Source organism: Gastrolobium bilobum, unplaced genomic scaffold (genome assembly GCF_033153095.1).
Source record: "Gastrolobium bilobum isolate Gb01-03AN ecotype WA unplaced genomic scaffold, APGP_CSIRO_Gbil_v1 utg3539, whole genome shotgun sequence".
In the NCBI taxonomy this organism is placed as follows: domain Eukaryota; kingdom Viridiplantae; phylum Streptophyta; class Magnoliopsida; order Fabales; family Fabaceae; genus Gastrolobium; species Gastrolobium bilobum.
The window spans coordinates 258,256-279,457 of NW_026897898.1; the positions used below are offsets into that span (position 1 = coordinate 258,256).

A 21,202-nucleotide genomic window follows, 5' to 3' on the forward strand; every position below is an offset into this window, starting at 1 on the left:
GGAGTGAAGACAACACATCCAAAACAGAATATGGTTTGTAAACTGGAAAAGGCACTATATGGTCTTAAACAATCACCAAGAGCATGGTTTGGTAGGCTCTCTTTAGCAATGAAAAAGTTTGGGTATCAACAAAACAACTCAGATCATACTCTATTTATTAAGCATAACAAAGGAAATGTGGCAATACTTATTGTTTATGTAGATGATATGGTGTTGACTTGGGATGATCTAGAAGAAATGAAGTCTCTGGAAAAGAAGTTGGCTGCTGAATTTGAGATGAAGGATCTTGGTCCACTGAAATACTTTCTTGGAATAGAAATTTCAAGGTCTAAACAAGGAATTTTCTTATCTCAAAGAAAATATATTTTGGATCTTCTCTTTGAAACTGGATTATTGGGTAGCAAGCCAGCAGAAACTCCAATGGAGATGAATCACTCACTTGGTGTCTATCTGAATCAGAATAACGCAGATAAAGGCAGATATCAAAGGTTGGTAGGTAAATTAATATATTTGTCACACACTAGACCTGATATTGCATATTCTGTAAGCATTGTAAGCAGATTTATGCATTCCCCTAGTGAGGAACATATGAAAGCCGTGTATCGAATTCTTAGATATCTCAAAGGAACTCCAGGAAAAGGGCTGCTTTTTTCAAAAAATGATAGACCATGCATTGAAGGATATACAGACTCAGATTGGGCTGGTGATAAGACTACAAGGCAATCAACTTCTGGGTACTTCACCTTTGTAGAAGGAAATTTAGTCACATGGAGGAGCAAGAAACAAAAGGTAGTGGCTAGGTCAAGTGCTGAAGCTGAATTCAGAGGTATGGCTTATGGTGTCTGTGAACTGTTATGGATTAAAAATATATTAGCTGAATTGGGAATTATATATAGTCAGGCAATGAATCTTTTCTGTGATAACAAAGCTGCGATAGAGATAACACACAATCCGGTTCAGCATGACAGGACTAAGCATGTTGAAATAGATAGGCATTTTATAAAAGAGAAGCTCGAAAATCATATAATTGAGATTCCTCATGTACGATCTCAAGAACAACTTGCTGATGTATTGACTAAAGCTGTTTCTGGAAAAGCTTTTGAAGAAGCCATTAACAAGTTGAGCATGATAGATATTCATGCACCAACTTGAGGGGGAGTGTTGAAGATAGGATTTAATTTGTTGATAGAATTTAGTTTGTTGAAATATTGTTGTAAATTGGATAGGATTGATTTGTTTAGTTGTTTAGATTTATAGAATTTGTTATCTATTTTTAAGTTAGTACTGTTATTGATACTTGTATAAATACCTCAGTTAAAGAGGAGAATAATGAATAAAAAGAGATGTATATTTCCAGGATTAGAATTTTAACAAAAACTGCATAACTCATTTGTATAGAGAAAAAATCACATGATTAGCTCAGATAAAAATGGTTTTGATCAACAACCATCTCAAGTTACCTACATCTATGACCAATGGAGAAACTTTACCACATCCACTTACCGGAAACAATCACATGGATCTCCAAATCAAGTCACTGAAACACTACAAATAAGGTAGTCAAGCTTTAAGGTAACGATCGTCCTCCTTTAACTTTTAAACTATTATTGACTTAAATATTGGAAGAATCGAATGGCTTGTAGGTACACTCCTATCTTATTCCTGTGAACATCCATGGATGAGCAACTTCAAACCAGCACCAAAGCAACTTATCAATAATATCATGCTCAATTCAAAATCCTCCTATCAATATCCCAACACTGCTTTAACTATATACGCTTAAAGCTGGGTTGACAATTCATTTATTGTGATGGAATGCATCGTAGTCATGTCATAAAATTTTTGGGGCCACTTAAGCATTTTAATTCAATCGGGAATAGGAAGTGATAATGATCTATATGCCTTAATGAACTTGAAATTTCTGGACGGCTGCAAATATATGGTAGGTAAGAAGTAATTGTCAGTTATTTAGGTTCAAGATGTATGTCGAATACAGCACATTCAATTATGCTTAAGACAATGTGACATGAATTGTGCACCTAACTTGCACGATATAACCTCTATAATAACATGGGCACATTTGTTCTACAAATGGCTCAACAACAGCCTATCATGCCTACTTTCAAGATGGCTCATTGAAAGCGAATGCCTACTGTTGTCACAAAAACAATTCATTCAAAGTGACACTTACATAATTTTGCTTTATGAAAGGGAAAATGAGAAGAAGGATAGTTTGAAGTAATACTTTTTACTTTAAGAAAAGAGGTTTCCAGAATACTTGTTACACCACTTGAATTAATATTGATATTTTGCATTATGGTTCAAGTAATGTTTGGAGAATCCTGAGAGTAATATCACAGTTAGAATATTGATACAATTTAGGCAATATTTATCAAGATTCAATGATAGTTATTGAATAAAATAAAATAATAATAGGTACTATTGATTTATAAAAAAAGTATAACAGTACTTATGCATTATTAAAAAAAAAAAAAAACTAACCACCCAAAAAAAAAAAGAACTACCTATCTAGTACTTAACTGTCACATAAATCCAAGTTTTTCCTCTTGATTATTGTCACATAAAACAAAACAAAAAAAAGGTTAATATATGTTTTTGACTCTTGTGATATTAATTTTACAATTAGAGGTTAATTAATTATCTCACTGCAGCATTTAACTGTCACACGTGAGACTGTAAGGAAGATGGATAATTTTATGAGAGTTGATTGTTCCAATTTATGTTTATTGGATTGAAATCTTATCCCAATCGATAGGTAGGGGTGGTAAACGAGTCAGTGGCCTTTCAGGGGCCTTTGGCTCGGCTCGTAAAAGCCTGAACTCGTTTAATAAAAGCTCGTGTTGGAACTAGGCTTGGACTTGTATAAAAGCTCGTTTAATAAAAAGGTCTCAAACTCTAATTCAGAAGCTCGGCCTTAGAGCCTCCCAGGCTAGCCTAGTATATAAATATTTATTTATACTTTTTATACTACTTGTAATAACTCTCTCTCATCAATTTATTTCACCCCATTTTATTGGTTTAACAGACTTTTTGAATGATTTTGTTCTATATTATGCTATTTGGATATATATTGAATTTATGTATATTTATGGAATTACTAGTGCTGTTCTATATTATCCTTCATCCTCCTTCACACAAACAAACCCACAAAAACTCATTCGTTCCACTGTGCACGGCTCGTTTGTGTCAATTTATTTTTTATTTTATTTATTTTATTTTTATTTTTGTTGGCACTTTTTTTAATGGGCTAAGATAATATAACCTGTTATCTACCTTCTCTCACTTTAATTTTTTTTATTTATTGTAGACTTTGTAAATTATTGCTGCAAATTGGAAGCTAAGGTTTCTAACAGGCTAAGACAGGCTTCACACGGGCTTTTATTTTTTGTAAATAAACCAGGCCACAGACCAATATTATATTCGTAACAGGTAACAGGCTAAGGCCAGTCAGACTCATTTAAATACAGACTTGGCTTGTTAAGATCAAAGCTCGGCTCGGCTTGACCCGTTAACACCCTTATCGATAGGCCAAATAAAATAATCGTTGGGTCGTTTGCTCGTTTTGCATGGTTTCCTTACTAATCCACGTACCAAATTTCCAAACATATGCCATAATGGGATATAGGTACTTCAATTAGCTTATTTAAAGAATAATTATTTTATGAGTAAAGTGTGTGTCATTTTAAAGGATGTAAAGTTGTATCATTTTAAAGGATGTAAAATTGTGTCATTTTAAAAGAGAGAAAGAGATAGATAAAGAGGAGATAGAGTTGACAAAAAAAATAAAGGTGTGGGTCCCACCTCTTTGTGAGAGTGAAAGGATATAAGTTGTGTCATTTAAGAGGATAAACCGTTAATTATATATATATATATATATATATATATATATATATAGGTTTAGTGTTTGTCATTTTAAATGATACAACTTTGTGACATTTTTAATGAAACTACGTCGTTTTGGTGTGTTTTATTATTTTTTCTAATTTATAAAATTAGAAATAAAAAGAAAAAGGAGAAGAGAGAATATAAAAACTTACTAAAACGATGTAGTTTCATTAAAAATCACACAATTTTGTGTTATTTAAAATTATAAATATTTTTCCTTATATATATATATATATATATATATATATATATATATATATATATATGAGGTAGGATATTTTGACTACCAATTTTTTCTACTACCACTCCACTACCACTCTAATCACCATTGGATTAAAAGTTATTTTTCTTTTCTCTCTCTTCATTCAACTTTTTCTCTAATCTAATAGTGATTAGAGTGGTAGTAGAAAAAATTGGTAGTCAAAATATCCTAACCCTATATATATATATATATATATATATTTCCTAAGATTAATGGGTTAATCACCCTTGACATTAGATAAAGACAGGACACTGGAGGTGGGAATTAGGAAAGGAGTATAACGAAACCGGCCTCCACCGTCCAGGCACAGTGATTGGCGGGTCCTGCATTGCACACGCCTCATTCCAATCTCCAACTACCGAAAGTACGTACGTAACGCGCTAAACCCACGTTGTAATATGACACATCTAAATTATGTTGTTAGTTCTAATATATCACCGTACATTTTTAAATTGGAAAAACTGTTGGTCATCTTAAATGATATAATTTTCGTCATATGACTCTCACTTTTAGTTTTTTTTGTTCACACTCTCTTCTTTTTTATTTATCTTTTTTTTTTTTAACTTAAAATTCTTTAAAATAACACACTCTTTCCTTTTTTAAATTATTAAAAAAATGTTCCTATCATCGACAACAGTACTCTGCATGAACCCCGATACATACGAACCCGGTTCACCCGGATCTTGTTATCTTAAATTTTCAGCATACTTTGTTTTTTAAGCTTAGTTAATATCGGACTGTCTTGGACTGTTTAATTAACTTCCACATGAATTCGTGGTGCTACAGAGCACAAGACTTCGATCAGTGTTCTTGTCATCTATTCTGCCTCACTGTTTCCAACTTCTGTTTCTTATAAATTTGAGATTGCAGGTTATTTAGTCATAAGCTTCTCTTCATTGAGGTTGCAAGGTCTATAAAGCAGGTTTCTTTCTCCCTTTTTTTTTTTTGCAGTGTAGAAATTGGTTTATCAAATAATCTACTTTTGAAGTTTGTTGAGGTCTTAATTGGGTTGTTCTCATTTCTTCTTTTATATTATAAACTTGTTTATAGATTCAATGGAAGGTGGTTTCTTTCCACCTTGGAAAAATGGCTCCTGGCATGGGTTAGAGTTAGAGGATGTGCAGGAAAATGACCAACTCAGATTGGTCTCGTCCTTGCCAGCAATACCTGAGCCACCGACACCCCATGAGCCTATGGAGTTCTTATCAAGGTCATGGAGTCTCTCTGCTTCCGAAATTTCAAAGGCTCTTTCAGAGAAACAAAAACAAACTTTGCTTAATAAGAGTCATGACACATTGCTAGAAGCTATTTCTGAACCTCAATTAGCAGTAAGCCATTCTCCTATAACCATTTGCATCAATGATTGATTGAATTTGAATATTGAGTAACAATAATTTCATAGAATTACCAGTTGATTCCTAACAAGAATTGGAATTCAAAGATGCATAAAAAACATGCATGATCCTCTTTTGCAGTCAGGCAAGATCATACCTTCTGCTAATTGTCGAAAGATGGGAACCATTGGAAAATGGTTACATAAGAAGCAGCATGGCAATACAAACATCACAGTCAAAAAGAAAGATCGGGCTCGTCTAGAAAATGCACGTGTGCATTCTGCTCTTTCTGTTGCTGGGCTAGCCTCAGCGTTGGCTTCTGTAGCTGCTGTAGAGGACCCTGGTGGTGGCTCTCATTCTAACTTGGATGTTGCTCTCGCTTCAGCCACACAACTTTTAGCATCTTATTGTGTTGAAATGGCAGAGTTAGCTGGAGCTGATCATGACCATGTGGCTTCTACTGTCAGATCTGCGGTTGATATTCAAACCCCAGGTGATCTAATGACTCTTACTGCTGCTGCTGCAACAGGTACTTGCTCAATCTATCTACTTGAAAAATGCTTGTTAGATATGCATGATATGGAACTGGAGCTATTGATCATTGTTCACTGCTACATTCTTTTCTCCTTGCAATATCAGCTTTGCGAGGAGAAGCAGCTCTGAGAGCTAGATTGCCAAAAGAAGCAAAGAAGAATGCATCTATAAGCCCCTATGATAGGGTGACAGCAGAAACGCATTGGCTTCCTGCTTTTGATTCTCAGATGTGGGAAATTCATCCTCCATGCGTGGGGGATTTGTTGCATATCACAGAAAAAGGTGATTGTTAAAGATCATGCATATTTAGTTAACTCTGCTTTCTCCATTAATGGGAATTCACAACATTGGATTTGCTTATAATAATGTCCAAGGTTGCTGTACTTTTTTTTTTTTCAGGTGCATTACGATGGAAACATGTCACTGTTTACATCAACAAGAAATTTCAGGTACACTAATCCGGGCCTAACAAACAAATATTCATGTGGTGGCGGGTTCTTTAGATTTTATCTTATTTTTCAGGTCAAGATTAAGATCAAAAGCAAGCACGTTGGAGGAGCCTTCTCCAAAAAGAATAAATGTAAGATTTTTTAACATTAAAAAATCTTAACAACTATGCACCTATCTATCTATCGCCATTATGAAAATCATTTCTTTCAAAAGTTTCTATATCTCTCTTTTCTTTTGGCTCTAAATTAGTTCTTGCTGCTATAGGTGTGGTTTATGGAGTCTGTGATAAAGATACCGCATGGCCATATAGAAGAGAAAGGGAAGCGTCAGAGGAGCTCTATTTTGGCCTCAAAACTGCACGAGGTCTTCTAGAATTCAAGTGCGAGAGCACACTCCAGAAGCAAAAATGGGTTGATGGGATAGAGTTTCTACTTCATCGAGTCAACTCTGTTGAAGCAATAGAGCGTTCTCTGGAATCTTCAAATATAACTACCGACACATGAAATGTTTGGATTGTTTATGCCTCTAGGTTCTAGGAACAGTAGGACATATAAAATTTTACCAAACAACTAACTTGTAGGAATGCTGTACCTTTACAAAAGTAAAGCAATAATTTTCATTGCAGGAGTTGCTTAAGACCATGTTTGTTAATAGTAATAGTTATTAATAGTGCTAAAAAAGTTAACATATAAAAATTAAGGGAAATATAAGTATTATGTTATAGTACATAATTAAAATATTAAAATTGTTGACATAGAAATTGAAAAAAAAATAACTTTAATATTATAACTATATATTACTTCTAATACATAGTTAAAAACAGCTACAGGATATGCTGCAAAGGACCCAAAAACTAACGCAGTTAGCAACACCAAGCTTTTTTATTTAAATTATTCAATGAGAATACCTTCTTTCGTTATAATCGTTTATTAAAATAAAACAGCCTGCCACAAAGAGCAAGAGATAAAAGGAGGATGGTTCATTGGTTCCTTATCCTTGACACCCGCATTGACACTGGGCCTTAAGGCAGCTTCTAATGTTGCAGTCTGAAGAACAAAGCTTTGAGCAATCATCATCAAGGGCGCAAGTTGAATTTGTCAGGGTTTTGGAAGCAGTGTGTCCTGGGCCAAAAGGGCATGCACATAGGTCATTGACGCATATACTTGGCAACCCAAGGCAGTTCTTTTTGCAGCCTCCAGCATCACATGGGCTTTCGCAATCTGCATCATTTTTACATGCATAACTTTGTGCTTGTGCTCCTAGCATTCTTCTCAATTGTACCCCTGCATCCAAAAGCATATTAACCATTTTTAGAATTCTTTCTTAACTTTGAACTGTCAAGAAATCCGAGTGGGAGAGAGAAAGACGAACTGGATGCAAGAATAAAGAAGATCATTGAGAAAGCCAACTTGGCTGAAGCTGCTTTCATGTTTTTTGGGAATGAGGCGTGTGTATTGAAGTCTCCGATATAGCTAGGAATATATGTAGTCACAAATGAATTTGATACTACTTGAACAAATTCTATTCTACTTGAATAAAGTAGTCACAAATGAATATATAAAGTCTCTTGAATAGACACCAGCAATGAATATTTTCTTTGGAAAAAGTCAGAGGATGTATTTGTAAATAATAATAATTTGAGAAAGATAAATAAAATAAAATGAAATGAAAGCAAGCGTGATCTAACTGTTATTGAATGATAAAAAAATGTAATAAGCGTGATCTAACTGTTCTTAAAAATTGGAAAACAATCACAACTCTTTTCTTTCTTGGCATATATTTACCCTAATATGATGAGACTATGAATATTAACAAATTTTTTTTTGAAGATGTATTTGTTGTCCATGTTTAGCGTGTCACGGTGCCATGATTTTAATATGCGAGAAGCAATTGCCTTCTTTTTATTTAACGATGACATATTCGGATGTAGAGATAATGACGACTAACAATGAGAGTCATGAACCAAATGAAACTTGTTGAGATATATAAAACCATTAATGTAGTCTCACTCAATAGCTTAAGCTTTTGGGTTGAATTGATTCTTTACATGGTATCAAAGTCTCGTGTCCCGGGTTCGATCCTCACCGCCTCCCATTTTCTCTTGTGGAATTTCTTAGCACAGGTAGGTGAGTCTATGCATTGTCCACCCTTCAAGCTCAATAAGCTCTCATGTAAGGACGCGTGTTGAGATATATAAAACCATTAAAGTAGCCTCAACCCAATAGCTTAAACTTTTAGGTTGAATTGGTTCTTTACAAAACTGAATCAAGATATTCTCATTTTTTTTATGTAAATCAATGTCATTTGGTATGAATGACTGTTAGTAGGGTCGACATGTAATTTCACACAATAGTAAAAAATTGTGTTCGAAAGAGTATGAAAAAAATGTGTGGGGATTTTCTATTTTATATATCCCCATTCTTGCAAAATGAAGCGGAATATAATGAGTTTTCCAAGTAAATAGTTGTATGCACATATACAGGTACACCCATTTTGGTACATTATAGTTGGTGTTTGTCCTCAAAATACAACAGTATTCTTTACTTCATATGGTAAAACTCGAAGCTCACAGTAAGATCTGATAGTCTTTGACAGGCATTGTTTCTCAAGGTTCTCTGATTTCTGCACAAAGCTTTGCAAGTTATCTCTATGGGAAACTCTCTCAACCTGCAATTGACATTCAGCTATTTTACCCCAGAAAAGAAGGACCGAAGCTTACTTAAGGCTCTCATAAAGTATAAAATAAGAGGTAGAATATTCATACTATCACTTTTTTCTACTACCATCCACTATAACTATGTACTCGAAGGAAGTACATGGTTATAATATTAAAAGTTTTTTTTTTTTTTCTCTCTTCGGAAATTTTTAATAAATTCTTCAGAAATTATCAGCTGAAAAGTTTGATCCAACGATAATTAGATTGGTAGTAGAAAAAAGTGGTAACATGGATATCCTACCTCATAAAATAAATCATGCCTATGCACAAAGTTACAGTGAAAAATATTAACACTCGACGTACTACCAACTGAAAATAGAAGCCCATTTATTAACATGGCATGCAGATTCTTCTGGAGCAGTATTTATGTCTGTTGTCAAGGAGAAGTATCTGTTTCTGCGGTAAGTGGGGTGGATGCTTACTAATAAATCTGAACACAAAATAAATTTAAATGTCCTTTATTTTAGGGCAAGACAAGACCAAAATTCTAAGAAAATCTATGAGGAAATTCACCCTTAAAAAATATAAATCTTGCATGAGATTAAAACTGAAGTCAGACTTGAGATTTAGCTAGCACAGTATATGTTTCTTTTCCCAATAACCTAACACAATCATGGAAACAGTTCAAGCATAACAGAAAAAGTTTTAAAAGGAGACTCATAAATATGCAGGATCAACTGGCACATATCATATATCAGTGGCAACTAATTTGTTCTCTCTATCTTAATGGCTGCTGTAATTCTAAGTGACTGAGGACTAAGAAAACATGGATCAGAATTCAGAAGGCAGCCCTGACAGGCTGGCATATAGATCTTAGTCTCCAGCAGCATGAAAGAAAGTTAAAAGGTTAAGAAAACACCCCTAAACAAATGGCATCAACCTGTAACCAATTCAGACTAAAATCAATATTATCATTAACAAATCGTTACGAAGGAAGCAACTAATGGACTAAAACGTAGGCAAAAGATAAACAAGAATACAAGTTTATGTTCACCATTTGTTCAATAATAGGTCCAGCATCAAGTCCTTCAGTCACAAAGTGACTTGTTGCACCAATTAATTTCACACCTGCATCAAAGGCCTGCCAAGACAATCTCTCATGTTAAACCATGTTTACACAATTAGGAAGAAAGCACGAATAGCGCATAACAAATTGTTAGAAGTGGCAATACTCTAACCCATGAAATGCAGGAAGACCACCTGTTTAGATGGATTGCCACCGCAAAATGATGGCAACAGACCATGGTGAATGTTAATTATATCCTTTCCATAACTCCTTAGAAATGAGCTGGATAATATCTGCACAAATAAATCATTACCACAGATTTCTTCAAAAGGACAGAAAAAAAAAAAAAAAAAACTAATGTTCCTATTCAATTTAATACTGAGCATCAATATTATCAAACATTAACATATAAGATACATGATAATCATAAATAAACTCATATTTTCATAACTTTAGTGGCAGAGAAGAGCAGGTTCCCAAAGAAAAGCCTCCACATTTCAAGAATAAAACCAATTACCAGAACTTACTACACTTAAATATTGGAACAGTAATAAAACTTACAGAGAGCATGAATTCCAATGAACTATTTACCTGTGTATACCTCGCAAGTACCAAAAAATCAGTATTCCGAACCAACTCCAAGATCTCCCCTTCTCTTTTATTCTCTGCTGTTGTTCTTAAATAATGATAACGAATATCATATCTTTCAAGAAAACGAATCACATGACTTTCTGGACCTCTATCATGGTTACTGTTGAATGTATCATGGAAGACAATAACTAAGATCGAAAAAAGAGATTAAAAATAAATAAAATACACATAAATCAATTTAGCAATGTAATTTCTGAAATTCAACCTGATTACACAAGTGATATCCACTGGGAGTCTTCCATCCTGCCATCCATGTAACGAATCAAAGAGGCAGTGATCCTGCAACAACAGAAACAAAGCTTCAACACTCACACAGGCACACGCGCACACATACATGTATATAATATCAAAATGATAATAGGAGGAGAACATTAATAATATAGGGGAAAGTACTTCTTATGTGACTGCAGAAGGGAAAACTTGCAGCAACACAGGATACGCGTCCGAATCCTGGTTTTTTTTTTTGTTTTTTTTGTTTGATAGAATCCGCACGTGTATCCTAGTGTTAAAAATTTGCTGCAACTTTTCTCATCAGCAGTCACATGAGACCCAATAATATATACCTGTTTTGATGCAAGAACAGCAATCTTATATTTAGGATCCAGAGCTGGCACCCTTATAACAGATCGAATGGCATTTAATGTTTTAGAAAGTTTTTGAAAGTCCTCCTCCATTTGCACTCGTGGCCATTTATCAGGATCAAAAACAAAACCACTGCAATGACGAAAAAGATAAATTGGCTCGTGTGTGTGCACACTAGATGGATATAAAAGATCATGAGAGAGAGAGAAAGAGAGTACGTTCTAGAGTAGAAGACTCGTTTATTTTCAGGTACAAAAACATCAGCAGCAAGAATGTTCCCACCCCTAGAAGCAATGCAATCCGATAGCTTAGCTACAATTCCAACCGCATCCTATAACAAAAACCAATTTACTTGCCATTGAATGGCGATAATAATATTAAAATTCACGTAGAAAGAGTATAAACATATGGAGATTGTGGCTTACAGGGCATTGAAGCGCGTGAGTTCCATGAGTGAGGAAGGAACTGGAACACGAAAGGATTGGGGAATCAACAGATTTATTAAATGAACTGTAACTGTAACTGTTCCTGCAGCCCAATCCGACAACTCGACGGAGGTTGCAACTAAAACACAATTTTTGGAAGATGCCCATTTCGTTTTGGCTATCTCAAAAATTAATCTATTTGGTGGACTTGTGCTTCTGTTCACCTCCACTGATTTTCCTAAAAATACATACGTGGTCTAAAACAATTGAAGAAGATTTTCCAAAACCATATATAAGTGGTCCAAAACAACGGGAATATATATATATATATGTAATATTATAAAAAATAAAATTATTTCCTATAAAAACGTAGTCTCACGTTTTTTTTTTTTTTTTATTTCATGAACTTCTCCGGTTCTTTCTATTCTCGTAGTCTCACATTTTTTTATTATTATTTATGGGCAAAGGCCCAAAAAAACGTATCCCGCCATGGAGTGTTGAAGGCCCTCCTACTGAGTGTATTAATCACAAGTTCTAAGGCCCTCTACTACCAGTCCGATTCCACGCAAACTCCATCCCCAGTAGCATGCCCCAGTATTCAGCCTCAAAAGGTGTACACAATCCAATATTGTAAGAGAACCCTCCTTGCCATTGCCCTAGAAATTCTGATGAAGGGTGCAACCAGCAGGTCCTTGTTGGTCTGAGTGAGCCTCTAATTTCTTGAGCATTATTTTGGAGGTCGTTTCCTTTGTTGGTCTTTCTTTCGTTATCTCCTAATTTCTTTATAATTATTTATTTTGCTGTTTATTAATTATCTGAAAAAAATAAAAATAGAAAATAGATTGGGGCCTGTTAGCCCAATGTAATGGGCTTACCGGCCCAAAAGGGGTGATGCAAAACCCTTGTCTGATTCTTGGTTTCACTTCACTGTATGTTGATTTCTCGCCTCGCACACTCTTTTCTTTCTTTTCAAAGTTCAGTGGCACACAGGTCTGGTCTTTTCAGTTTGTGTTTACTTTGCTCTGTATTTGGTAATTGTTAATCGGTTTTAGATTTGAGAAATCGTTAATTTTTTGTGTGTGCAGTTGCCGTCATCGTCATCTTACGGATATGGCGAGCGAGGGTGGGAAGAGTTTTGCGAGGAGGGATCGTCTGAGGGAGATTGAGGTGAAGGTTCAGAAATGGTGGGATGAGAAAGATATTTTCAAGGCTGAACCTGGCGAGAAACCTCCTGAACCGGGCGAAAAGTTCTTCGGAAACTTCCCCTTCCCTTACATGAATGGTTATTTACACCTTGGGCATGCGTTTTCTCTTTCCAAGCTAGAATTTGCAGCTGCTTTTCACAGACTGAGAGGTGCCAACGTGCTCCTTCCCTTTGCTTTCCATTGCACGGGCATGCCCATCAAAGCTTCAGCTGATAAACTTGCCAGAGAGATCCAACAATTCGGAGACCCTCCCGTTTTTCATGCTCAAGTGGAGGAACAAGAAGCAGATGAGCCTTCCAAGGCTGAGGATGGTGATGGTGATGGTGCTCCTCCTGAGAAATTCAAGGGGAAAAAGTCCAAGGCTGCTGCTAAATCAAGTGGACAAATTTACCAGTGGGAGATTTTGCGTAGTGTTGGTATATCTGATAGTGAGATATCAAAGTTTCAGGATCCTTATAAGTGGCTTTCATACTTTCCCCCACTTGCTGTGGAGGACCTTAAGGCTTTTGGGTTGGGTTGTGATTGGAGAAGGTCCTTCATCACAACAGATATGAACCCTTATTTTGATTCCTTTGTTAGGTGGCAGATGAGGAAGTTGAAATCAATGGGGAAGGTTGTGAAGGACGTGAGATATACAATCTTTTCTCCTTTGGATGGCCAGCCTTGTGCAGATCATGATAGAGCAAGTGGAGAAGGAGTTCAGCCTCAAGAGTACACTATTATCAAGATGGAGTTGCTTCCTCCTTTCCCTGCTAAGTTTGGGGTGCTTGAGGGAAGAAAGGTGTTCCTGGCTGCTGCAACGTTGAGACCTGAGACCATGTATGGGCAAACGAATGCATGGGTGTTACCTGATGGGAAGTATGGAGCCTTTGAAATCAATGAAACTGAGGTGTTTATTCTGGCACATAGAGCTGCTCTTAACCTTGCCTACCAGAACCATTCACGGGTCCCTGAGAAACCTTCTTGCTTGCTGGAGCTTACTGGTTATGACTTGATTGGCCTTCCATTAAAATCTCCTCTTTCATTTAATGACATCATTTACGCTCTTCCTATGTTGTCTATTTTGATGGATAAAGGTACTGGGGTAGTAACAAGTGTACCTAGTGATGCTCCGGATGACTACATGGCCTTGCATGATTTAAAGTCAAAACCAGCTTTTAGGGCAAAGTATGGTGTTAAGGATGAATGGGTATTGCCTTTTGAGATTGTGCCTATCATTGAAGTTCCGCAGTTTGGAAACAAGTGCGCAGAGACAGTTTGCTTGCAGATGAAAATCAAAAGTCAGAACGATAAAGAAAAGCTTGCAGAAGCCAAGAAGCAAACATACCTGAAAGGATTCACTGAAGGAACAATGATTGTTGGAGAATTTGCAGGGAAGAAAGTTCAGGAAGCTAAACCCTTGATAAGGAGCAAGCTTTTGGAAACAGGTATACTATCGTCTTCGCAATAATTTATTTTAGATGTTATGTATGATATTATTATTCTTATATATTTCAGTATTCGTCCAGGTCAGGCTATTGTCTACAGTGAGCCCGAGAAGCGGGTGATGTCAAGATCTGGTGATGAGTGTATTGTAGCTCTTACAGATCAGTGGTACATTACATACGGGGAATCAGAATGGAAGAAGTTAGCTGAGGAGTGCCTGTCTAGCATGAGCTTGTATTCTGATGAAACACGACATGGATTTGAGCATACTTTAGACTGGCTGAACCAGTGGGCTTGCTCACGATCATTTGGTCTTGGGACGCGCATACCATGGGATGAACAGTACTTAGTCGAGTCTTTATCGGATTCCACCATTTACATGGCTTATTACACAGTTGCCCATCATTTGCAGAATGGTGATATGTATGGATCTAGCGAGTCTGCCATCAAACCTCAACAACTGACCGATGATGTCTGGGATTATATTTTCTGTGGTGGACCATACCCTAAGTCAACTGATATTTCAGCATCCCTTTTAGACAGAATGAAGCAAGAGTTTGAGTATTGGTATCCATTTGATCTTCGCGTTTCTGGTAAGGATCTCATCCAGAATCATCTTACCTTCTGCATTTACAACCATACGGCAATTATGTCCAAGCATCACTGGCCTCGCGGGTTTAGATGTAATGGCCACATAATGCTCAATTCTGAGAAAATGTCCAAGTCTACCGGAAATTTCAGGACATTGCGTCAAGCAATTGAGGAGTTTTCTGCCGACGCTACACGGTTCTCTTTGGCTGATGCTGGTGATGGGGTTGATGATGCAAATTTTGTCTTTGAGACAGCAAATGCTGCAATTCTTCGGCTCACCAAAGAGATTGCATGGTATGAAGAGATTATGGCTGCAGAATCTTCTATGAGATTTGGTCCCCCATCTACTTATGCTGATCGTGTGTTTGTCAATGAGATTAACATTGCTGTCAAAACAACTGAGCAAAGTTACTCCAACTACATGTTTCGAGAAGCTCTCAAGACTGGCTTTTATGATCTTCAAGCCGCCAGGGATGAGTATAGATTCTCATGTGGGGTTGGAGGTTACAATCGTGACTTGGTGTGGCGCTTTATGGATGTGCAGACACGTCTTTTAGCACCTATCTGTCCGCATTATGCTGAATTTATTTGGAGAGAGCTTTTGAAGAAAGATGGTTTTGTGGTGAATGCAGGCTGGCCGACAGCTGATGCTCCTGATCTTACACTGAAGAGTGCCAATAAATATCTACAGGACTCGATTGTTTTGATGAGGAAATTGCTTCAGAAGCAACTGTCAGGCTCAAAGAAAGCAAATAAGAAAGGTCCTCTAGTTGCATCACTGACAGAAAACAAAGTAATAGGCCTGGTATATGTAAATGAACAGTTTGATGGTTGGAAAGCCGAGTGCCTGAGTATTCTCCAGAAAAAATTTAACAGAGAAACTCTAACTTTTGCTCCTGACTCAGAGATATTGGAGGCTTTACAGCAGAGTTCTGTAGGTCAATCTTCCAATTTTAAGCAAATCCAAAAGCTATGTATGCCGTTCTTGAGGTTTAAGAAGGAAGAAGCAATTGCACTTGGAGCTCAAGCCCTGGATTTGAGATTGCCATTTGGTGAAATTGAGGTTCTTCAGGAAAACTTGGACCTGATCAAGAGACAGATAGGTCTAGAAGATGTGGAAATTTTATCTGCAACTGATGCTGATTCTTTAGCTAAAGCTGGATCTTTAGCTTCTCTACTAAATCAAAATCCTCCATCCCCTGGAAGTCCCACTGCCATCTTTTTAACTCAGTAGCTACTGGGTGAGTTTCTGGAAATTTCTCCTTTCTTAAACCAGGTCATAGTTCCTACTTTATTTTTTTGGTTATCTAAACACAAACAATTTATGTTCTTTCGATATATTGTCTTGATCTAATTTGAAGTTTTACATTTTCCCCCTTATTTGGTCCTCTCTTTTTTTGGTTGGTGCATTTCCCATCTTATATATTTGTAAGATTTTAAGCCCGGGTGCCAATAAAAGGTGCATTCATTCAGCTCCTTTCCCCGTAGTTGATTTCTTAGCTTGGAATTTGGATGGTTGTGTATGAGAAGATGCACTTAAAAGTGACAGCTGTTTGAATATCAAGCTTAAGAAAATTAACTTGCAAATAATTCATTCATGTTATCTTTGTCTGGCGATTATATTCTTTACTTCATTACAGTAGTTGCTAGAGAAAAAACTTCAGCAACTTAGAAAATTAATGTTTTTATTATACCTGTCTGAATATAAAGTGCTTCACTGAGTTTGCCTTAACTTATGATTTGAGAGATTTTAGGTGATATGAAAATGCATGTATAATGCTGTCTAGGTCCGTTGTTTCATTCTATTTTGCATTATATGGTTAACAATAGCATTCATTTTATGAAAACTGGTTTATTCGTCTGATTATATTTATAGGTTTTCCATCTTCCCCTGCTTTTCCTTATCTTTGTTTTTTTATTTTGTGAATCGCTTAATATTTTTCTTCTGCCATTTTTAATCTCCAATATCAATGGGTATTCTCAAAATCAACATTTCTTCTAATTCAAAGTGTGTTTTAATACATGGGGAGGATTTTGAAGGGAAAATTCATCCCAATCCCAACCAAATTGGGGTTTTTGCTTTGAAGGACCCTTCTTTGCTGATTCGGTGACTTTATTGTGGGTATTTTCTCTTTCTTTGCTTTTGATTAATGTTTTGAAAATATTCCATTTGTGTTTCTCTGCATGCGGTGAGTGTACTACTATAAATTCCATTCATTAGCACATAAAAATTTGCAAAGTTTCCTTCTGGGATGGCAATTTTTTGATATATATATATATATCGACAACTTGGTAATGCCTGAAAATTTGAGTTTATACCTTTGAGTTTACTTTGAATAGTTGTCTCCATTTTTAATCTTCAGAAATATATTGGATTTTCCCTATAGTCCCAGGTAACATTATTTGTTTTTTATATATGATTCCTGGATGACTTGAATTATGTGGAAATTTGAATTTGATTTGTAAAGACGAGTTTTTATGAATATGGTACATTTTGATGGAAAATTTACTACTCTTCTATACAGTTTCGTGAAGCTTCAGAGACAGCAGTAAATAGTTTGTATTTCTTCCATGTGGAAAAAAGAAGTATATAATTTGTCTCCCCAAAAGAAAAAAGAAAAAAATGTATATACTAATAAGACAAAAGGAAGTGTTGACAATAGTCATATAAACAATCAAATCCAAATGAGCCTAGTGAAGGTTGAAGCCTGGATATGGGGATATTCAAATCCTATTGCAGCACATGCTTTGAGTTTTCAAATTATTGACCTCTGTTTTGTGTTAAATATTTTTTTTGGTGCTCTTCTTTTGCTGTTATTTTGCAATTGTTTTTGTTGAATTTAATTAGATTAAAATTTAATCAATTACTTAATTGGATTGTGATTTCTTTTTAACTGTTATTAAGAGATTTAGTTTAATGGTTGGATTTATTTGTGAAAAGGGTAGTTGGGTGTATGAACTTGGTCAAATGTGTAGTGTGAACCATAGACGTGATATGATGCCTACGGGGAACGATTTGATGCCATTGGGGGCATGATGTTCAAAGATGGATTCTTATATTAAACTGTATTTACAAAATACATTAGTCCCAGAGCATCAATCTGTCATTTTATGAGCTTGAAAAATTTCATATATAAGTGATAGTGGAGATACTGATACTCTGTTTGCAAACAGAAAGTGAAAAATATGGAAAGTGTGAAACCACAATGCATACTTCTTGAACTCCCTTCAATCCATATATCATTCCTATAAGAGACCCTGGAGGTTTGTTTGATTTTATTTTTATAGGGTTGATACTTGAGTCTCTTTTTTGTCTAATAAGCATAATTGCTAATATTTCCCAAATGTACTACTTAATTTTTTTAAGTAGTACATTTGAATTTACTTAGTTTTCTTTTTTATTGAATTTAACATGGTTGACATCGGAATTATTTTAACGCTGTGAATGTATATAACTTTTTTGTTGAATCATTTTTTTCATTATGTTGTAGCTATGCCTGTGTTTTTTCAGTTTTTGGGTGGATATCTGCACATTACAAAGTGATAGACTTTATAATTTGGAATTAATATGCAGGATGGCGCCATAAAAATGGGGTATTGCTCTTAGTGTACGATTACATGCCCAATGGGAGCTTGGACAACCACATTTTTTTTGTGAGGAAGGGACCAGAACTACCCCACTAGGTTGGCCTCAGAGATACAAGATCATATCAGGGGTGGCTTCTGCATTGAATTATCTGCATAATGAGTATGATCAGACAGTGGTACACAGAGACCTCAAGGCCAGCAACATCATGCTGGATTCAGAATTCAATGCACGTTTAGGTGATTTTGGCTTGGCACGTGCACTCCAGAATGAGAAAACATCCAAGTAGTTAGTGTATGTATAAGTTTCCGGTTAGACTCTGTGCACTTGTTTGGAATTTTGAGTGCACTTATTATTCTTCCTATAGTCTGGTTGAAGGATCTTCGTGTAATCTCTTATCTATCAGGTTCTCCAATGTCTAAAAAAAAATTCCTTCTGCTTTCAAATTTTACAACTTAGCATGCCCTTATTGGAACTTGTGATCTGCAGTTGGAGGGGTTGTTGCAACTTTCTTGATTGTTATTTGTGTGTTTTGTGTTGGGACAACAGATAGTGTTGGATTCCATCACACAGGACAATTGTTAAATTGGAGTGGCATTCTATTTGCTATTGGTATCTATGGATTTTGCTATGCAGGACATTCAGTTTTTTCAAATATATATGAATCTATGGCTGACAGAAAACAATTCACCAAAAGCACTAATAACATGCTATGGTACACACGCTGATATGATTAGTAATTAATCATATGTTTTACTTATGATTAATTACTCGTCTATTTTAAACTCTTTTGATGCTCTGTCAACAAATTATTTGTATCACTGGACTTCATATTGCTTTAGAGATAATAGCCAACCAATTCTAGCTACATTCAGAGATAATATGTAACAATACCATGGAATAATTTTTCATCAAACTGGTTTTGTGCACAACTGTTACGGGCCAAAGTGAGAAGAGGCCCATTAGAGAGAAGAAGAAACCAGTTTGGGCCAAGGATTATGCCCAATAGGTTAATACAGTAGGAAAAACAAGTTGTAATACAGGAGTTTTAGGAGATTTAGTTAGACATATATGTCTAAGCGGTTAATGATGTAAAGAGGTATAAAGCTGATGATTGTAATTGACATTGTCATTCATTGAATAAGAAATTGGAGTTGTCGTTCTATTCTTTACAGGTTTGCGTCATGTTCCTTAGGTGTATCACCTAACATCTGGTGCTTTCATTCTGATCCACCATGCGAGGCCAAGAGCTTGCTGAGGAATTCGCTATTCACCGTGTCCAGGTGAATCAACATTTCGATCAATTTGTTGATCGATTTTCTACTTTGGAGGCAACATTTCGGGAGTTCATGGCTCAAAGCTCCCGTTCTTCTTCGGAGAACCCTAATCTGGATACTGGAACTCAGCGTACAGCATTTGAGGGAAATGTCGAAGACCACCGCGCGATCTTGAGGTACATGAAAATGGAGGTTCCGAAGTTTGACGGAAAGGAACCAAACAATTGGATCTTTAAAACAGAATTATTCTTTCAAATACAACATGTTGCGGAACATTTGAAGATTCAAATTGCTGGTTTACGCATGGAAAATGCTGCTGCTGACTGGTACCAATGGGTTTATAATAGCAGAGCGATTGGTTCTTGGTCTGATTTTGTTCGCGCAGTGCGTCAACGATTTGGTCCTTCGAATTATAAGGATGTCAGGGGGATATTGACGAAACTAGTGCAGCAAGGTCCATTGATGGAATACATGCAGGAATTCCAGAAATTGATGAATCAGGTAGACAATCTTAGCGATGACTTGTTGATGGTTCTTTTTGTTTCTGGATTACAATCTGAGTTACAAGGAGCGGTGCAATTGCATTCTCCATCCTCGTTACATCAAGCCATGCAATTGGCCATTGCATACGATACCCACCACACGGAACTTAAATCCTCTTTTTCAACAGTCACCAAAAGGTCAGTTCCCAAATATTCTTTTGTTTCGTCTGAAAAGCAACTCACTGGTCCATCAAATCCTCCGGTTTTAGCATTACCGGCACCTCCTACGGGAGTTTCTCCTTCGATTCCGTTCCGGAAATTATCATCGGAGGAAATGCAGAGGAAGCGAGAATTGGGTATTTGTTTCACTTGTGATGAAAAGTGGACAAACAAACACCGTTGTAAAGCTAAAATGTTGCTTATGGTCGGTGATGATAAGGATGATAGTCCGCAAGGAGATGAGGAAGAAATTGTGTGGAAAACAGAGGAACCGATGGGTTTGAGAGTGGATGGAGCCTTAAATTCATTATCAGGCTCAAATGATATGAAATCATTGACGTTGTTAGCACAAATTAACACAAAGGAGTTACATCTGTTGGTCGATTCTGGCAACTCCCACAATTTTATTAATTGTTCGTTGGCTGAGGAGTTAAAATTGCCTCAATATCGCACATTTAGAATGCGAGTTTTCCTAGGAAATAGGGAATTCTTGAACTGTGAGAAGAAATGTCTAGGTGTGGAATTACTGATCCAAGGACTGCATTTCAAAG

General features: G+C 36.2%; 3 protein-coding genes across 11 annotated transcripts; 2 read left to right on the forward strand and 1 right to left on the reverse strand.

Annotated features, from left to right (window-relative positions):
* The first annotated feature begins 4,923 nt into the window (after positions 1–4,923).
* LOC133311271 (VAN3-binding protein-like) lies at positions 4,924–7,983 on the forward strand. The gene is made up of 7 exons (XM_061512293.1): positions 4,924–5,090; positions 5,219–5,496; positions 5,644–6,031; positions 6,142–6,318; positions 6,436–6,485; positions 6,559–6,616; positions 6,751–7,983. The coding sequence occupies exons 2-7, from the start codon at positions 5,224–5,226 to the stop codon at positions 6,987–6,989; spliced, it is 1,185 nt and encodes a 394-aa protein (XP_061368277.1). The 5' UTR covers positions 4,924–5,090; positions 5,219–5,223; the 3' UTR covers positions 6,990–7,983.
* An 880-nt stretch (positions 7,984–8,863) lies between these two features.
* On the reverse strand, positions 8,864–12,115 carry LOC133311263 (formyltetrahydrofolate deformylase 2, mitochondrial-like). Of its 7 annotated transcripts, none has more exons than XR_009751542.1 (9): positions 11,867–12,115; positions 11,660–11,772; positions 11,423–11,573; positions 11,065–11,138; positions 10,800–10,959; positions 10,403–10,501; positions 10,197–10,283; positions 9,506–9,632; positions 9,018–9,153 (listed from the first exon to the last, which is right to left on the reverse strand). XR_009751542.1 is itself a non-coding variant. In XM_061512282.1 (8 exons), exons 1-8 carry the CDS (start codon positions 12,032–12,034, stop codon positions 9,007–9,009), a joined length of 999 nt encoding a protein of 332 aa, XP_061368266.1. In that variant the 5' UTR covers positions 12,035–12,115; the 3' UTR covers positions 8,864–9,006. The 7 variants fall into 7 exon arrangements, 3 of the variants coding, with proteins under 3 accessions (XP_061368266.1, XP_061368268.1, XP_061368267.1); XR_009751540.1 differs by having other exon boundaries at positions 9,506–10,082; XR_009751543.1 differs by having other exon boundaries at positions 9,051–9,153; positions 9,509–9,632.
* A 189-nt stretch (positions 12,116–12,304) lies between these two features.
* Positions 12,305–19,264, forward strand: LOC133311267 (leucine--tRNA ligase, cytoplasmic-like). 3 transcript variants are annotated; one of them, XM_061512290.1, is made up of 4 exons: positions 12,305–12,604; positions 12,952–14,498; positions 14,580–16,363; positions 18,662–19,264. In XM_061512290.1, exons 2-3 carry the CDS (start codon positions 12,977–12,979, stop codon positions 16,319–16,321), a joined length of 3,264 nt encoding a protein of 1,087 aa, XP_061368274.1. In that variant the 5' UTR covers positions 12,305–12,604; positions 12,952–12,976; the 3' UTR covers positions 16,322–16,363; positions 18,662–19,264. The 3 variants fall into 3 exon arrangements, with proteins under 3 accessions (XP_061368274.1, XP_061368272.1, XP_061368273.1); XM_061512288.1 differs by having other exon boundaries at positions 14,580–16,328; XM_061512289.1 differs by lacking the exon at positions 12,305–12,604 and adding an exon at positions 12,840–12,856 and having other exon boundaries at positions 14,580–16,328.
* The last annotated feature ends 1,938 nt before the right edge of the window (positions 19,265–21,202 follow it).